The 17,507-nt window shown below is 43.5% G+C and overlaps 1 protein-coding gene across 1 annotated transcript; it reads right to left on the bottom strand.

Annotated features, from left to right (window-relative positions):
- Positions 1-455: 455 nt before the first annotated feature.
- DCAF7 (DDB1 and CUL4 associated factor 7) lies at positions 456-17,276 on the bottom strand. The gene is made up of 7 exons (XM_008638459.2): positions 16,800-17,276; positions 10,268-10,426; positions 9,842-9,953; positions 8,690-8,808; positions 7,904-8,113; positions 7,215-7,332; positions 456-6,704 (listed from the first exon to the last, which is right to left on the bottom strand). Exons 1-7 carry the CDS (start codon positions 16,935-16,937, stop codon positions 6,532-6,534), a joined length of 1,029 nt encoding a protein of 342 aa, XP_008636681.1. The 5' UTR covers positions 16,938-17,276; the 3' UTR covers positions 456-6,531.
- Between the last annotated feature and the right edge of the window lie 231 nt (positions 17,277-17,507).

The raw sequence follows: 17,507 nt of genomic DNA, 5'->3' as shown, positions 1-17,507 counted from the left end.
AACAAAAAATTTAAAATCTAAAAAAAAAAAAAAAAAAAAAAAATCCCTTTTCCCCTTGTCTTAAAAACAAAACCACACAGCAGATAATTCCCATTTGTTGTGCAGGGAACAAGCAAAGGGTTGGAAAACATGAGCAGAAACAACACTGGAATATACAGGGACCCCCCAGCAGCTTTTTAAGAAAGCAAATATTTAATGTACAGCTGCATTAACCATTCTGTTGAAGTTCTGTTGTGACTGGGTTCCTAATAATGTAATTATCTGGGGAAACTTGCAACTTAAGAGCAGCTGGAATTACCAAGTTTGTTTGGGTATTTGTAGGATGAGGGATCAATACACTTCACCAACTCTGCAGAGACAAGGCAAAGCAGTCAGCCTCCTCTTACAGCAACAAACTGCACACAGAAAAAATGAAGTTCCCCCCCAGGTTTTCACTCATGACACAGTGAACTGCAGTCAATCTACAAATGTTCCATTTTTATTACAAAGTATGAAAGGCAGAAAATACTGTACCTAATACACAGGAGGCCGAAACTTAGAAAGAAGGTTAAAAAATCTGAATAAAACTACATAGGAAGCAGGAAATAGCATAAAAGGATGCAACATTCCACTTTCAAGCAAGTTCAGAAAATTGCCTTAAAATTTACAGAGTTTCAGCAATATGGTTCCATGACTCAGGTCTTAAAATCCATTATTAACAAACCCTTTTATATTTTCTCCATAAAAATAAAGGAATATAGGGACACTGCAGTTATCCATGTCAACAATATATGTCTGTTGAATAGCAGGATACTGGGATTCCTCTAGGACAGAATAGTAGCGAAGTTGCAGGTGGAGAAAAGGACAGAAGTAAAATTACTATTGCTTTAACATACTTTAGTGAGGACAAGAAGTCAGGAATCTCATATGGATGTTTGTACAATCATGCTACAAAGATTACACCTTCAGGAAATTACCACAACGGGACTGTGAATGGGAAGAGCAGAAGGGAAAACACACCTAAAAGTAACATCTCTTACTCGGCTACTGGAAACAAAAATGCTTCGGCGCAACAGATTTAAATTACATTTTACACTGCTAGCAACCCAAGGGTTAAAAAAAGGTTCCTTTTAAATAGTAGATTTCGTAATTCCTATTTCCCAAGTTGTCAAAAAAACATACCTTGTCAAAAACATACCTTTTTCCAGCTGTACTGGGACTTTGGCCTGCTCTGGTTCTTGCCTTTCTGCCTTGCTAAGATCCCACAGACCCACCCTCAGCACTAAGACGGGGCTGGAGTTGCACGTGTTGCACACGGAAAGGAACTCCAAAGGATGGGAGCTGGACCATGGGTTTACAGCTACACATGGTCACGGTATTTTTTCAGGAAATAGCTTTTTTCCTTCATTTTGTTAGATTTCCTGAAAAGAAACAAACTTGATGGAAGCCACTGAGATAATTTTGATTATTTTTATGACTATGGAAATTCTCGCCTGATGTTGAGTATCAGAGGCTGCACAGAAGGCCACTGAGGTCCTTGGCAGACACACTTGTCACCTGAAACAGGCAGCAGCAACACTCACAAGTGCCTTTGCATCTGGTGTCTGCCATGAATCACCAGATGAGCCTTCAGTGACTGGTATTTAGCTGCATTTTTAATTACTGCTCTTTTTAGTGCTGGTGAAAGGTGCTGATTGGAAGTTCTGGAGATCTCTTCCTGAAAACAAACTGAGTCAAGGGCATCCTAAACTCTCCTCAATACCCTCAAGAATGAAATATTTCTGACTCTTCTTGGGTAAGCAGGAGAAGTACAGCTGCATCAGAAAGTGCTCTGTAAGTGCCACACAATTCCCTGGATTCTCTGCAAAGATCAAGAGAAACTGGGACAGAGTTGACAGTACCTTGCTCATTGCTTTCCATGTCCACAGAACAGTAAGTACAGGCTTGCTCTGGAATATTGGTCTGAGAGTAGAAAGCAGGAAACACGAGTTAGAGAGCATTTGCATTACCTGACAGGGTAACAGCGTGCATTTGAGGTGGTGGGACCACTTTGCTATGGGCAGTGGGAAAACTCAACCCTTTATAGCACTTTGATGGGACTGAAACTGTGCAATCTGCTGAGCCCAGAGCTTGCCTATGCTGCTGTCCATCTCTCCAGTGCGTCTGGAAAGAGTTAAAACACCACTAACAAGCTGGCCAGTTCAATGTTTTAGGCTGTGTGAATCTACAGGCAGCAGCTGCAGTTTTTCTCTCACAAAATTTAAGTTATCCAAAGAATCCAGGCACATGCCTACACAACCAACCCGGCACTGCCATCATCATGTTCCGATGGTAAAGAAGGGATTCCCAAACACCACTAAGCTCCTAAACAAGGAGGACTCTCTGGGGGCCACGCAGCACTACATCCCTTGGGTTGGCCTCACAGGACAGTGCCAGTTTCAGAACACGAAGCTTCAGTTTAACATTTACAGTCTTGTCAAGTGCTCATGTTTTTGGCTTTCAGTAGAAACAAGTGAGGGTCCACTATGATGACCCCAGTTTTGCATTTTGGTGATGGTCATATTTAACATTTTCTACACAACATAGACAAATGCCTACCCTACAAGGGCTGAGGAAAAGACGACTCTCCTCCTCATCTTACCAAAAATATACTTGTTAAAGTGCCATCTGCAAGAGAACAAAACTGACACACTCAGCTCTTAATTTACATTGACAACAAGCACGAGAACATCTGTGAATTCCGTACATCAGACTCCTCCCCTCACCTGGTCTCCGGCAGGCTATGATCTACACTTGAGACTGAGGCAGCTTCTCATTGCACCACCAGGCGAAAATAGATCTTTTTACTATTATCCAGAATATTCAGGAGAGTAATTACCGCTAAGTTTTGAAAGGATCATTAACTTTGACTTATGAGAGGCAATGCCTCCCCCGTTAAATACATTTCAAGGTTTCATAAGGAACAACCTGTTTTATCAGTCTCCTTTCATATAATTTGAAACCACTGTGTTTTCTTTCTAAATAGATTGTCAAAGCACTCAAATCCTTACCTTTTAAATCCCTGCACACACAAGTAAAATTCCCACAGATGCAAGCTACCATAGCCCCCCTCATTTAGACAATTCACAGAGTTGGCACACTACACACTAATTCAACATTCAACCTGTTTGCTGCAGGTTTCCGCCTCACTAACAACTTTTACATCATCAGCAGCTCCTGGCTGAGAGTCAGCAGGTTGCCCACATAATAGTAGGAATCTGTGGAAAGCTTGGTTTAAACAGAACCTAACAACCAAACAATAGTTTAGCATCTTGAATTAATCAACTGGAGAAGTGACACAGAACTACTTAACTCAGAAGTATTTCTGTCCCAGAATCAGGCTGGCCTGTACCAACAACAGCACGTGCTTTTCTGCTTTGCTTGCCTCACCTGTGTTCAACTCTTCCCTTAATGTTACTTTCTACTCAAAAAACATGAGGTATTTGCAAGCAGTTATTCTGCATTCTCTGCTTGTGCAGTAAGCACCAAATAACAGAAATTAAATATCAAAGTATTTCTTTTAATGAACTTTGGGGAAAAATAGTGCTTATGGGGGCTCTACACCCAATATAATTGAATGCCAAGCAGGTGAAATGTGATGAACTGTATATTTCAATTCACAGGCTCCAGTGACAAGTGTCAGGGTTTGTTTTATCTTGCAGATGAACCCAGCCCACTGAGCAGAGCATTCCCTCCCTGTCACTGGGTCAGCAGCTGCTGGCAAAAGGGCACCAAAGTCTTTCCCTTCCTTGTCTATATGGAAGTGCCATTTGCACTACAGAACATCTCGCCCATGAGGATTTTCATGTCTTTTCACTCATTAACCTTTCAAGTGACTTCTCTGAAGTTATTTTAAGTATCGTGTCCCTGTGCCAAAACAGTCTCTAGTGATTTAAAAAATGTAATTTCATGTGAAGAATGACCATGGATTATGCCCAAAGCAATATGCTGCAGATCCAGAAGGTATCCCAACTGGCTAAACAAACAGGATAGAGACTTTATTTAGAATCCACTGGAGCCTCCAAGATTCCTTCACTTGCCTTTGATGCGTTTGGAATAAGCACACAATTCCACAAATAGACTTCAAGCAGTTTTATGGATGGAAGAACTGACACTGGATCCTCTTTCAGGTCCCTAACAGGATTGCTTTCCAACAGAAGCAGAAGCTACCTGGCTATTCAGACTATGAGTCCCTTTATACAAGCTCTGTTCTCATCATCTTAGTGTTCATCTTTGACTTGTGCCATCTGTACAGGAATAAACTTTGAAGCAAAAAGGGGACATAGAAAGTACTAACATTGCACGTAATTCCCCCTTAGTAACAGCATGTTTTGCCTGCCATTTGTAATTAAACAGAGCATGACAAGCCTGTGAATGTATTTCAAATGACTCCTAAAGCTGTGAATGCCATTAGCTGCTCCTGCTATGAAAACCCCAATTTTCACTTCATTCTGCAGAAGTTTTTTCCAGTTTCAGACGAAGTGCTGTTGTAAAAAGTGGTAACTAATTGTTTGGCTAACACAGCTCTGATGTCTAGCTAAAGCCTGTCTGTGGAACACACTACTCTCAGTACTGCTGCTAATAAGAAAAATTGACCTTCAAGTCAAATCAAGCTTTGTCAGAAATTCCACAACTGAACAGAGTGCCGCTGACAAAACATCAGCTTGAACAGTGTTAGAGTCTCTTGGTTCTCTGCTATCAAAAGGAGTGATGGAATAAAGCTGTCCCTAATGAATTCCTATCAAATTCCTGAGGCAATGCTTTTCTGAGCTCCACGGTGAGAAGCAGCCTGCAGAAGAGTATTTCTCTACGTCCAGAATGACAAAGCTTTGCAGATTCTGTTCTGTATTTGACAGTGTTCTCATGTCAGCTTCACTGTTCCACAGCAATTGCTTTCCCAACTTGCCTTTCCTGCATAGACTGACAAGATCCAAGTTTGCCAGTGTCCTACTATTTATAAACTGCCTCCAGTTGCAGGTGAATACTCATTAGGTGGAAAGAATTTTGATGGGTTCTGACATTTACGTGGAAACTGGGCTGCACACCCTTCCAGACCAGCTCTGGCTGTCATGTCTTCATTGGAGAGCACTGCAGAGCCTTCAGCACAGGACCTGTGTTACAGTAAGACTTCAACAAAGATTTTTATCTTGCCTAATCCAGTCAGCTTTCATCGAACAGTATTACTGTAGAGTGATCCACTGTTCCAAACAGAAGCCCTCTGGGACATCCCCCAAAGTCAGGAGGATGACAAGTCCCGAACCTTGGCCTCAATGGCACAGTTTCTTTCCTTCTAAATCCACCTTTGTGCATTGCATTAGGGAGTAATTTCTTTCAAACAACCAGCTTTCTTTTGGATAGCAGACCAGCTCTTCTGACTTGTCTTGTTCATTCAACAAGACCTGACAAAAGCAAATACACTTCACAAAAAGATTGCTTTGCACTCCCTTCAAGACCTCCCAGGAACACAGTCCAAACACAACCTCCAAAGTACAGCCTAACCACAAAATCTTGCTCATGTTATTTGCCAATCAAGCAAGCTAGAAAGTGTGAAACCATTTTATTTTGATTTAGATAACGAGGGGAAGTAATTTGATTGGAAGTGTCAATCCCAAGTCCATTACAAATACATTTTTTCAGGAGTTGTTTACCTCCTGGGAGCTCCCGTCATGCACGTATCTTCTTTCTCAACCTATCACTGCTCTGTTTGCTAATGTGACTGCAGCATACACACAGATTCAGTTAGAATTTAAAAAGACCTACCATAGTAACAACTGCCTTGAGCATCAGAAAAGTGTAAAGAAATTGTGCAACAAGTACTTGTACTTCACAGCACCAGAAAATTCTGCCCAGGACACCAGATACAGGGAGCCAAGGCAACAGTTAATTCTGGCAGGCCTTTACTGCCAGGGAGCCTGCAGCGTTACTGCGGTTTGTATCCTTGAACAGGTCCTGCTTTGGACATATGGAAGTGGATCACATATCAAAAGTAAGAATTAGGGAGAAAAACCTTACTCAATAGAAAGTTAGCCCAATATATAAAAAACATACAAACGTTTAAACAGTTTAGAGGCAGCAACAACAGGAATGATAAAGATTCCTGCCAAGGTGGCTGTTAACATCATTGTCTTTTTCCCCCCACCTTGTTTTGCACCTGCATCTATTAAACTGGTTGATGTGCTGCCTCAGCTGGCTGACAAACACATGGACATATGCAGCAACTTAAAAGCCTGCAAGCTTATTAATACAGTCAACAAACAAATATACAGAACTTTTACTGAGGGAAAAAGAATTCAACAAGAAAACCAGAACCCAGAAGGTCCAAGAGGCTCAGCACGTCTCTGCATTTTAGAGTCTTGAGAGACAGGAGACCCCTGCCATCGATTCTTGTAACAGTTTCTTGTAACAGTAGATGCAAAGCAACAACAGATACTGGCCACTTGACTGGTGGTGTTCTTACTTTAGAGGGGAGGGGGAATGACACAGCCCTGCCTCACTGTGCATGAAGCAGAAAAGTTAGACTCTGAGGATCTCCAGGCAGTTGTTGTAGCAGATGGCTATCCAGTCTGGCTGGGTGGATGCCCACTGTACATTGTTGATCTCTCCCTCAGCTGTGTAGGCCAGGATCGGGTCCTCAATGGCACGAGGCATTTGCTGGATGTCCCAGATGAGAGCCTGGTGATCATCCGCTGCACAGAGACAAGAAATGCAAGTACAGTCAGAGTATAACTGTATCTCCATACGTGCCAACTACAGGCCTATAGCCTAAGGAGCCAGAAAAGATACGGCTGTTCCAGTCCTGATCCATATTCAAGCCAGTTACAACAACACAATTATGCTCCAACAAAATAAACTTGGATCATTATACATTACCCAGGACAGAGCTGATAAACAAATGACCAGTGGAACTCCGAACAGTAGAAAACATTTAAGAACTGGATTGCAAAAAAGCTAAGAAGCCTTAAAATAACACAGCTTAGCCAGAGCTGATGCACAGTTTGGGTACTGGGCTCATCATTTCCACACAATAAACTCTAGTAGGTGTCTATTTCTGTAACATTTTAGGAAAGTCACTAATAAAGGGCTGCTAAACTTCAAGTATTCTTTAGCAAAGGCAGAGAACTGCATAAACTTTAGGATGAAGAGGATTTTGCAAATGCAGCAGAAGACTCTGAGATTCCCCTGCAGGTCACACTTACCTGCTGTACAGATGTGGCAAGAAGAGTGAGGTGCCCAGGCAATTCCATTTACACATGCTCTGTGGTTGTTTAACCTGGCAACAGGGGTGCAGGGAACTCTGACATCTAGAATCACAACCTTCAGAAAGAAAACCCAGCTACATTAATAAATTGCATTTTTAAAAATTAATTTCTTCAAAATACTAAATATTTTGAGGTAAGGCTATAAACATGGCTCTTTCCTAAAGGATGTGGTTGGCAAGCAAGCCCTGCTCCTAAAGAACAGCTTCCAGTTGGTCAGTATGTTGTATCTCCAAAGAACTCAGACCTCACAAGGTGCTTGTGAGTTAGGCCACAGTGGCAAACAAATTGTGCTTCCCTGAAGCAGCCCCGGTAACAAACTAAAACTGAACTGGGAAAGAACAAGGTGACTAAAACACCTGCAGTTAAGATTTTATGTGAAAATTATTGCCCAGCTGCTCACAGACTCCTCTTAAAAATCAGCTGAAATATATACAAGCCATAAAGCTCAAGTTTATTATGCCAAGGTCACTTCTTTAACTCCTTGGTGCACTAAGAACCGGTCTTTAATCATACCTCGGGTACTGACACTGCCCCTTACCTTACAATACCCGGCTATAAATTAGCACCAAGCCACCTCCCCCAGAAAATCCCCAACAGCACCGAGGGGAGATGAGCTGCTGCATTACCTCCATCCCATCCATGGCCATCGTAGCCAGATAGTTGGGATCCTGTTTGTTCCAGCAGAGACGCAGCAGCGGGTGGTGCTGGGGGTCCTCGTAGATGATGGTGCTGTGCTCCAGGTGGCGGAGGTCGAACATCCTCACTGAGCCATCGGCCCCCACCGAGGCGAACATGTCCCTGCCCCCGCCTGCGCGGCTGAAGGCGATGTCGTAAACCTGCACAAAGCACAGCCTCAGCTCCACCCCGGGCAGCGCCGGCAGGGACAGCACGCTGCACTGTCACATCGTCTCTCAAATACTTGATGTTCCCTGCAACTGTTCAGTTATTACACTTGCCAAAAGGAGGAAATACATGTTTATGTAATTATAGTATCGCTCACTGAAACTAAAACATATCGATTTTCCAGACTTGGGGATTTTTACATTGAAAAGTAAAATGTTAAATGGAAAGAATTTTGCAAGCTGTTTATTGCCTTCGATATCTGGTTGATTTCAAGTCTAATTTGATGTTTTACCTCATTTTTCTACAATATTCTGGAGCACAATCTGGTAAAACAAGCATGTTCTTAAGTCAAGAGTCTATGATGAGTAAAAAGAATTGTTTTGATAGCCAACAGTATTTAGGTACTCAAAACTGAATATAATCTTAGAAAAACTGTATGCAAACTTACATAAATGATCTTTTTGAAATCATTAGATTGTTCAAGAAAAAAAGGAGGAAAATGGAAAAGTTCTGTTCCTTTTCTACTGCTTTAAAAAGATGCAATGTAAACAATCAAAATCCCCCATCACCTCTTTGTCATGTGCAATAAGCTGGGTCTTCACGTGGCCAGACACCAAATTTACTCTTCCCAGAACCTGTCCTGTCTCCAGACCCCAAATAGTGCAGGTTGTGTCAATACTAGAGGTACCTGAAACAAAACCACTTCTATTAGCAAAATTAATATTGTCACAAATGATTTAATAATTTCCTGGGTTGATGTAACATCCCCCAACATCTACAGATCAAAATAGAACAGTATAGAATAAAATCAAGAATGTCAAACAGCCAGCAGTCTTCCATGCATTTAAATGACCCAAACCTTTTAGCTGCAGAAATAGCCTTCCACACAGGAATAAAGTGTAAATAGCTCATGTCTGCTTCAATCTACCCAGAAGCCTGATGCAACTCTGAGATAACTGTCCCATCCTGTACATCTCTCGTGCCTGCAAAACCCCAAATTCAATCAGCGTTGCGATGGCGTGTTATTATTAATTGATTGTTGCTGTGGACTGAAGGTGGGGTTAGCAGTAAAGCTCTTAAGAGATGAGAGATGTAACACACACACACAAAAAATAATGTAGTAAATAATTACCAAGACATATTATCACTGTTAATCTCTAGGCAAATCCCCCTGACATAAATGGCTGTTCTCTTCTGGGAAACGAACCTCTGGATCAGTCATCTTGGATTCACAATTTGTCCCGTAGGCTACAATTAAACCTTAAGCGTTCAGCCCCCTCCTCCAACTGAGTTAAGGACTCCTGGCTCTCCTCCTGCTGCTGAAATGGCTTCACAAAACACACAGCTCAGTGCAGTTTTATATCCACTCCAGAACACTCTAAAATAAGTCACAGAGCTGATGCACATCCTTACTCAGCACTGTAACAACAGCTCACCAGCCCTGAAGGCCAAGACTCCCTATCCCCGAATGTCCCTCGCCCAACTTGAGTGACCCATTCTGCACTGGACAGGGCACCTTTCAATGAAAAAAAAAAAGTCTCCATGAGATGATTGTTTTTATTTTTAAATATAAAACAGCAGCAGTTTCTACGATGCAGCAGTCTGTGGTTAATTATCAGATTAACTAGTGGACATGATGTGACACAGCAGCAGTTACAGCCCAGACTTCATCAGACTAAACTCAAAAGTGTGCCAAAAACATAACGTTTTGTCAGTCTCACCTAACAAGTAAGGATCCACTTCATTCCAGTCAAATGATGTCAGTGGAGCACAAAAATCCGAGTTCTTGTTGTTGTTCAGCAAACACTCCAGACGGGTCTCAGTTTCACCCACCTTTAGAGAAAATGAAACGTCTGACTTAAAAAGCAACATCAACTGACTTGTTCCACTAGCACAAAACATTAGGAGTTAATCCCAGGTTTCTTTCCTCTCAGCTTTATATCCTACAGCTCTGGAAAACACAACCACCAACTCCATTTTCAATAAGCTGATAAAGACAGCAATTACCATGATAATTCTGCTTCTCCTATAGTCTTCATATAGTCACATTATTGCAGTGAAGAAAATCTTGTCTTGAGTGAAAAAGAGATCAATATGTAACACAATTCATGTCATGGTTCATCTTTTCCTAGGGAGGATTTACTCACTCTCCACACTCGCAGGTAGTCACCGCTGGTGGCCAACAGGTCTGGGTAGACTCCCTTGGTGTCTGGGATCCACATCAGCTTTGTGGTGGGGTAGGGGTGATCAAAGGTGTTCCTGCAAATGAATTCTGAGCTCTCTTCATCCAAACCAACAAGCTGCACCTGTGAGAAACCATATTTAAAAGAAAGCATTTTATCAAAATACTCATTTCTAATGATAGCATTAAGACTGAGTGTGTTTCAAGACATCCTCTGTCACCTCAAGGACAATATAAAAGGATCATCATGTTAATGAAATGAGAAATCGTTAAAGCATTGCTGGGGCACATAAGTGAAGTATCCATAATCACCACAGCGCTTTGATTTGAAGAGATGATCCCAAATGAACTGAAATCCAATCCTAAAGGATTAAAGACCACCCTTTTTTTTCCACATTGCAAAGCCCAGTTTAAATCACAGACTTAAACTGCACAAACATTATTCGAACTCATCCTTAACTGAACCGATACTGACAATGTCATCTTCAGAGAGCAAAATGAGCTGTAGTTTGCACAATTAAAGTGCATATTATGGAATTCTTGGCCATAACCTTGCAGACTGTGATAGATCACACCAGGTAGCTGGCAAGCTTTTTCAGCACCACGTGACCCAAAATGTTCTGTCACAAGTGCATGAAAGACTCGTAGATCAGTCATATGAGGGAGGAAGAAGGTAAAACAGAATTCAAACTTAAAAAAAAATATATATATATATTGGGAAGCTAAGAGGGTTATTCAAATGTTTTGTGTGAACAGGCCAAGAAAGCAGGTCTGCTGCAAGATTCTAGGTAACTGAGCTCCAAATGAGTATTTTTGCACAGTGATGCGACTGGGAGAAGGGCTAAACTTGCCCCGTTGCAAGAGTGATGCAAAACAGAGCAAACAAGAAACTATCTCCACACAGCCTGGTCATGACAATACCTGAAGTAATGCTTGAAGTCCCAGACATGATGTTATTAGAAAAATATTGACACGTCAGAAAGTGTTCAGAGAACAAAAGGTGCTGGGAGGACTTGTTTAACCTGCAGTGACTACAGGACACAAACAGGATGAAAGTCCCACTGTGTGAAATGCTGCTCAAACACAAACATTATGGGGACGACTCACTACAATTAGTTTGTAAGCTGCTCACAGTAGGAACTTCCTAGTACTTTCCACACAGCAGTTGCCTCCTGGGAATAGTAGCTTAATGGATTTTTTCTAAGATGTTTATCTGAAAAAATCCAAAATTCATGCTTATCCTGGGATAAGCAATTTGTCTAATAAACTACACATTTCAACTAGATGGGAAATCTATCACATTTTTCCCCCATAACACAAAACCAACAAATGCTTCAGTGGATGTTAAAATCTAATTACTTTGCAGTTTTATGAGCTCATTTAGAGATGCTCTTAAATGCAAACCTTGTCCCCCAACAATGAGAAGCTCCATTCTTTCCACCCCATAACAAATACTAAAAGATGCAACCAAGTATGCTTCCAAAAACTGAAATACAGTCCATCACGCCCTCTCTTTATTACAACTACTCCTTATTATCCTTCATACTGTAGTATAAATCAGTCAAAAATCTCCCAGACTTCTGAAGTGATTGACAAATAGCTTTCTAACTCCTTTAGGGATCAGAAATACTAAGCGGATTTTACAAAGGAAGCAAATTGTCCTTGGTGATAGAAAATCTTGTGGCAAGGTTAGGATCAGAAGACAAATAACCTCTAATCATTTCTCCTTTGCTTATGCTGTTTTCCACTCAACATGAGTGTATTAATCCTACACAAAGCAATCAACATCCTCATCACCAGAAGCAAATCTCAAACAGCAAAGGATCCCCTTTCACTGGTTTAAGGTAAATATTCCTGCACTTCATATTCACATTTAACCCCTTCTCAGACCTAAAGATGAAGCAATTCAGCAATCCAGTATCTCTGCTCTTTGACATGTTTAGGTGCAGGCTGGGTTAGAGAACAGAAACTGTATTATGGTCAGCAGAACTCCTGCCACTGCTGCAGCTCAGGTGCCTGCACAGCCTTCGGCGCTGGAGCAGCTGGCGGTAACTCCGAGCAGGAGACACCGCTCTGCCTGGACACCGGAGCAGAAGGAATGCTTGAGAAGCTCTGTTCTTTCCAAGTTCAGCAGATTCAAAGCTGGGACTCTTCTTTTCGGACTCGATCACACACAGTCATTACAGAACCCCTCTACTCATCCTCTTGTGCAGGCTGAACATGAGGGGATGGAACATGGAATTATTTCCAGGATGCCGATTATAACAGAGCCCTGTCTCTCCCTTTTGCAAGTGAGGCAAGAATGCTGCTGCACGAAGGAGGGTCTGAGGTCCAGCCCAGGTAAGACTGAGGTGATGCCTATGGAAAAGTACCTGTCAGTCTGGATACAAACTGAACCATTCTACATCTCCCTGTAAGTCTTTCCAGTGAGAAAATGAGGATCAGCGTGTTCAATCTCAACTAGTTTTGTGATTATGCCATGCCAGTAGCTAGGAATGCTAAATATTTGTTTGTTTCTCCAACACTTCAAGATAGGAAAATCCACATCTAATTTTAGCATATTATAATCCAAGCATTTATCAACATAAAGGATAATTGCAACAGTGCATGTCAGTAAAGAAGTGCCTTTAATCAGCATTCCTTAACTTCTAAAAAAAATCCTGTCTCCAGCATGATCCAAAAGAATCAGACATAGCTAAACGATGCAGAATTTGGTAACAGCTTCTTTTTCTTACATGGTTGGAGGAACAGTAGCTTAAAACCCCCCAAAACCACAACCCTCTATCTAATTAGTAACTATCCAAAATGACATTTCACAATTATTTTAGGGTCATGTACAATCAGAAAGATGTCACAGCACCAATTAATCTTCACCGTGCAATCAATTTTTCTTTGCAGTGCTAGATCTTACAGAACAAATGACCTTCTGGCAAAACAACTGCCCTGAACACTCTCTGTCTGAGGGAGGAGGTGGAAATCTGGGAAGCTCCTGGTCAGAACCTGTCCGTCTGCTCCAGAGACGGGAGCGAGCCGTGTACGGCACAACCTCTACTGTCTCCTAAACTGGATTCCAGTTTTGTCTTGCAGAGGGATCCCAAAAATCAGCCTTTCCTGGTGTTTTCCACAGATTGCTCCTGATCCATGAAGCCACAGCCAGGAGCATGTGGAGCATATTTTAAACTAAGACCTATGAACACTGTTCCCTCCCATCATGACACTGATCCATGAGGGAGTACAAAGGCTGACCGCAGCTTTCCAATCCAAGAAGTTTAAGAAACACCACCTCAAATTATTTAATTCTTCCAACCAGAGCAAGGCATCTCTCTTCTCATAGCAGTGATTTGATCAGTGAAGGTATACAAGCTGAAACAAAACTCCTTTGGGGTTCAAACAGGTCTTGGCAACCAGCTTCAGTCTGTGCCACAGAGCACATTAGTGTGATGGCTGACAGGGTTAGAGGTGTCTGGGAACTGGGGACCACAGTAAATTAGGGTCTGGCAGCCAAGAGGTTTGAGTTCCCCACAAAAGAGAGGTGTAAACAGACAGTTCATGTAACCTATAGTACTTCAAATGCTGGTAATTTCTACAGAAACAGAAAATTAGAGAGAAATGAGACAAAAATCTCCCACTCTTTCACCTCAATTCCCTCCCAGTAAGCACTTCTGCAACCAACACTTGGGCATTGAGTCTTTTTAAAAGAAATCCTAAACGATTAATAAGGAAAAGGTATATCCACTTATTTAGTTGGACTTTAAGCAAACTATACTATTCCAGACCATTTTTGTTACTATTGAAAGAAAGCCAATTATTTGGAACAAACCATTGCAATATCAGGAACAGAAATGTTACCAGGACCTTGTCAGAAACCTCGGAGAGTGCAAAGATTGTGAGTGTAAAGAGAAAGCCAAAATGAAAATCAGTTTTCGTTATCCTTTTAATTAGTGCAAACTGTACCTATAAGTGTGTTTTGATGATAGAAGCTGCAATATAAAACATCTCAACCATGAAGGACAAATTATATGCAGAAGAAAAAGACTACACATATACTCTGTAAAAAAAAATCTTACATTTCTGTTAACTCCAGAAGTCAGGCTAGAAACTCCACTGCTCCAGGCCCTTTGCTGTACAGTATCATGGACTATTTAAATGGGAACCTCTGCTTTTCCCCTTTGCTCCTTTGGTTATACCATGTTCACGGACAGGAACTGGAAGAGTTTCCAACAAGTGCGCAGGTAGCACAGTTTTACAGGACCTGTCCAAGGGTTTCCAATCTGGAGCGTGAAACTATTCCCTGAATGTTTCACCACCCTCTAAAGGGCTCAGCACAGCTGAGAGAGTCATAGTAAGGCACCACTAAAACAGTGCAGATACCGTTTTAATACTCCCAAGAGTATTCTGGTCCCCAAAGCAAAGGAGACAACATCAATGCTCTGAGCAATAACACTCGCAATTAGCCAAGACAGCTCTCTGTTAACTGTCTTCCTACAAAAAGCACCAAACAAGACAACAAAAATATAAAAAAATCACTCTGAAATATCAGAGACACAAATTAAGGTTATATTTCACTGCACTGATTGTACAGGTTTAATTTTTAATCATACATCATCTTTATTTCTACAGCAGCAGCATCCAGACTTTTCTCATCCTAATACAATTAGTTTCCAGCTCTTTACACTACACAGATCTCACAGCACGTGGTGCTTACATGGACTGAAGTCAACAGAACCACTATTCCTGGAGCTCAGAGGCCAAGAGAAGCCCTGGGTAATATTTACAGACAGTGATAATTTACATAGTCCTACACAATTTCTGTCTGCAACAACTGTGAGTGTAAAGGGTAGAAGAGAGGAGTTGACTTGGTGGCTTTACACTGGAAGCTTGAACTGAAAAGCAGATCTGACCACACTGTAACTGAGAGCAACCCCAGGGAATGCTCCAAACTTAAAGAGGTATAGGCAACGTAAATGTATAGCCCCTTATTAATCAATTGTGCCGCCTCTAAACAACAACTGTTAGCAATTTGCTATTTTACCTTCTCAGAGTATGGACTACAAAAACATTTTCAAGTTGGTCTTTAAACAAATTGGAAGTTTTCAAGCTCAGGCCCTGCCTGTCCCCAGCAGCATTCCCAGAAGCACAACACTCTCCAGGAAAAGGAGACAGCTCTCACACAGAGCTCACAGTGCCTGAACTACAACGTGCTCGGCAAAACACCATGTCTAGGACTGCTGCAAGGGCAGGGATCTAACCACTCTAAGAGATGTCACCCCTGTCACCACACCCTTGCACAGAGCCCTATCCCCAACACCAACTTTTTGACAGTATTTTCCACAATCTCCATTAAACACCTTGACAAGGCTACAAAGCTACATGCTATAAACACACCAAGCTCTACTGGCAAACCTTCAGTTTCAGAGAAATCTCAGGATGCTCTGTAACTTCATCCATCTCCTCATCTCTCTTCTATTTCTACAAATTCCTTATACCAGACTAGCACCTTGAAGTCTGTCCAGAAGTGACTGCACATGTGTTCTGAGAAATGAACACACAGTCTCCATTACCTGCGTGACATTCTCCACTTACACTCTGCAGGGAAACAATGAAGATACAATCTCATGCCTCAGTACACCCCTGTTCTCCGGGAAAAGCACCCAGGAATCACTGAAAGTGGTTTATATACTTATGAAAAAAGTTATCATCATACAGAAGTCCTCCACAGCAAGATAGTACAATGAGAACAGCCCATTTCCAACACAGTCTCAGACACCCTGTACACCACAGAATCATACAACTGCTGGGGTTGGGAGGGAACTCTCAAATTCATCCAGTCCAATCCCCCTTCCTACGCAGGGTCACCTGAAGCAGGTGATGCAGACATGTCCAGGTAGGTTTGGAATGTCACCAGAAAGGGAGACTCCACAAGTTCCTTGACCAGCCTGTTCCAGTGCTCTGCCACCCTCCAAAGAAAGAAGTTCTTCCTCAGACTGAGGCGGAACTTACTTGTATCTGTATGCATATATATGCACAAACTTTAGTCCTGGGCATGAACTTTCCTTTATATTGACCAAAAAGCCAGATATGCCCAAGCCCGGGGACCTTGTTTTATTTCTATGGCAGCAGCATCCAAACTCATCTCATCCTCATACCTTTAGTTTTCAGCTCTTTACACCACAGAGAACTCACAGCATACGGTGCTTATGTGACTGAAGTCAACACAATCCTTATTGCCGGAGCTCAGAGGTCACGAGAAGCCCTGCAGCAGCGTTATCCCAAAACCAGCAGCACCCAGGGCTCCTCCCGCCGCAGCCCCGCAGTGTCCCATCAGCTCCGGGCTCGCTAGGAGACCAGCCTGGACCTGGTCCAGCGCCTGCACCTCGGGGGGCACCTGACGGCTTTGCACAGCTCCGGGCGTCCCGGAGCCCCCCGCCCACCCCAACCCCGGGATGAGGAGGGTCAACCCCTGCTCTACCCCAGTCCCTGTGCCCACCGCTGCCCACCTTGTTGTTGTACTCCTCTACGAAGCTCCCCAACGCCAGGCGGAACCGCTTGTCGGGCCGGACGCTCCAGTTCATGGCGTACACGGTCCAGGGCGCCTCATATTTGTAGATCTCCTTCCGCTTCCCGTGCAGCGACATGGCTGGGCCGGGGGGGCCGCGGCCTGGCCCAGAGAGGCTGCGGGAGGATCCGGCTGGAGCAAGCGAAGAGGCGAGGCGGGCCGGGCCGGGGGGAGGCTCAGCGCGGCCCCCGAGACGGGGAGCGGAGGAGGCACGGCACGGCCCCCTGGGTGTCGAGGAGCGGGGAAGGCTCGGCTCGGCTCCCGGAGCGGCAGGGGAGGCTCGGCTCGGCCCCCGGGGCGGCGGCGGGGAACGGGGAGACCCCGGCTCGGCCCCCGGTCCCGGCCCAGACCCGGCGGCGGCAGCGGCGCTGAAGCCGTTTGGGACTCGGCCTCTCACACAACGGGAGCGGAAGCCACGGGGGGAGCCCCACCCCCTGCGCACGGGTTGGCTGCCTCGGCTGCGATTGCGAGCGCCGGCTGCCTATTGGGTAACCTGCCTGTCCGTTTCGCCCGCTGCGGTTCGCTATTGGCCACCTTGCCCGTCACTCGAAACGGATGCGCTCGCTCTGGCTGCGGTGACCGACGGCTGCTCTTGGCCCCGCCGAGCGGGGCGGGCGCGCTCGTTGTCCGCATCTCATTGGCTGCGCGC

This window comes from Corvus brachyrhynchos, unplaced genomic scaffold (genome assembly GCF_000691975.1).
Source record: "Corvus brachyrhynchos isolate BGI_N302 unplaced genomic scaffold, ASM69197v1 scaffold47, whole genome shotgun sequence".
In the NCBI taxonomy this organism is placed as follows: Eukaryota; Metazoa; Chordata; class Aves; order Passeriformes; family Corvidae; genus Corvus; species Corvus brachyrhynchos.
This window is presented reverse-complemented; position numbering and strand designations above follow the sequence as displayed.

What these genes read in the sequence shown, in the direction of transcription:
- DCAF7 (XM_008638459.2), bottom strand. Translation starts at nt 16,937, where the DNA reads ATGTCGCTGCACGGGAAGCGGAAGGAGATCTACAAATATGAGGCGCCC. An exon ending in TTATTGCACATGACAAAGAG is followed by an intron (nt 8,114 to 8,689) that starts GTGATGGGGGAT and finishes TGCTTTGTGCAG; the next exon opens with GTTTACGACATCGCCTTCAG. An exon ending in TGGCCATGGATGGGATGGAG is followed by an intron (nt 7,333 to 7,903) that starts GTAATGCAGCAG and finishes TTCTTTCTGAAG; the next exon opens with GTTGTGATTCTAGATGTCAG.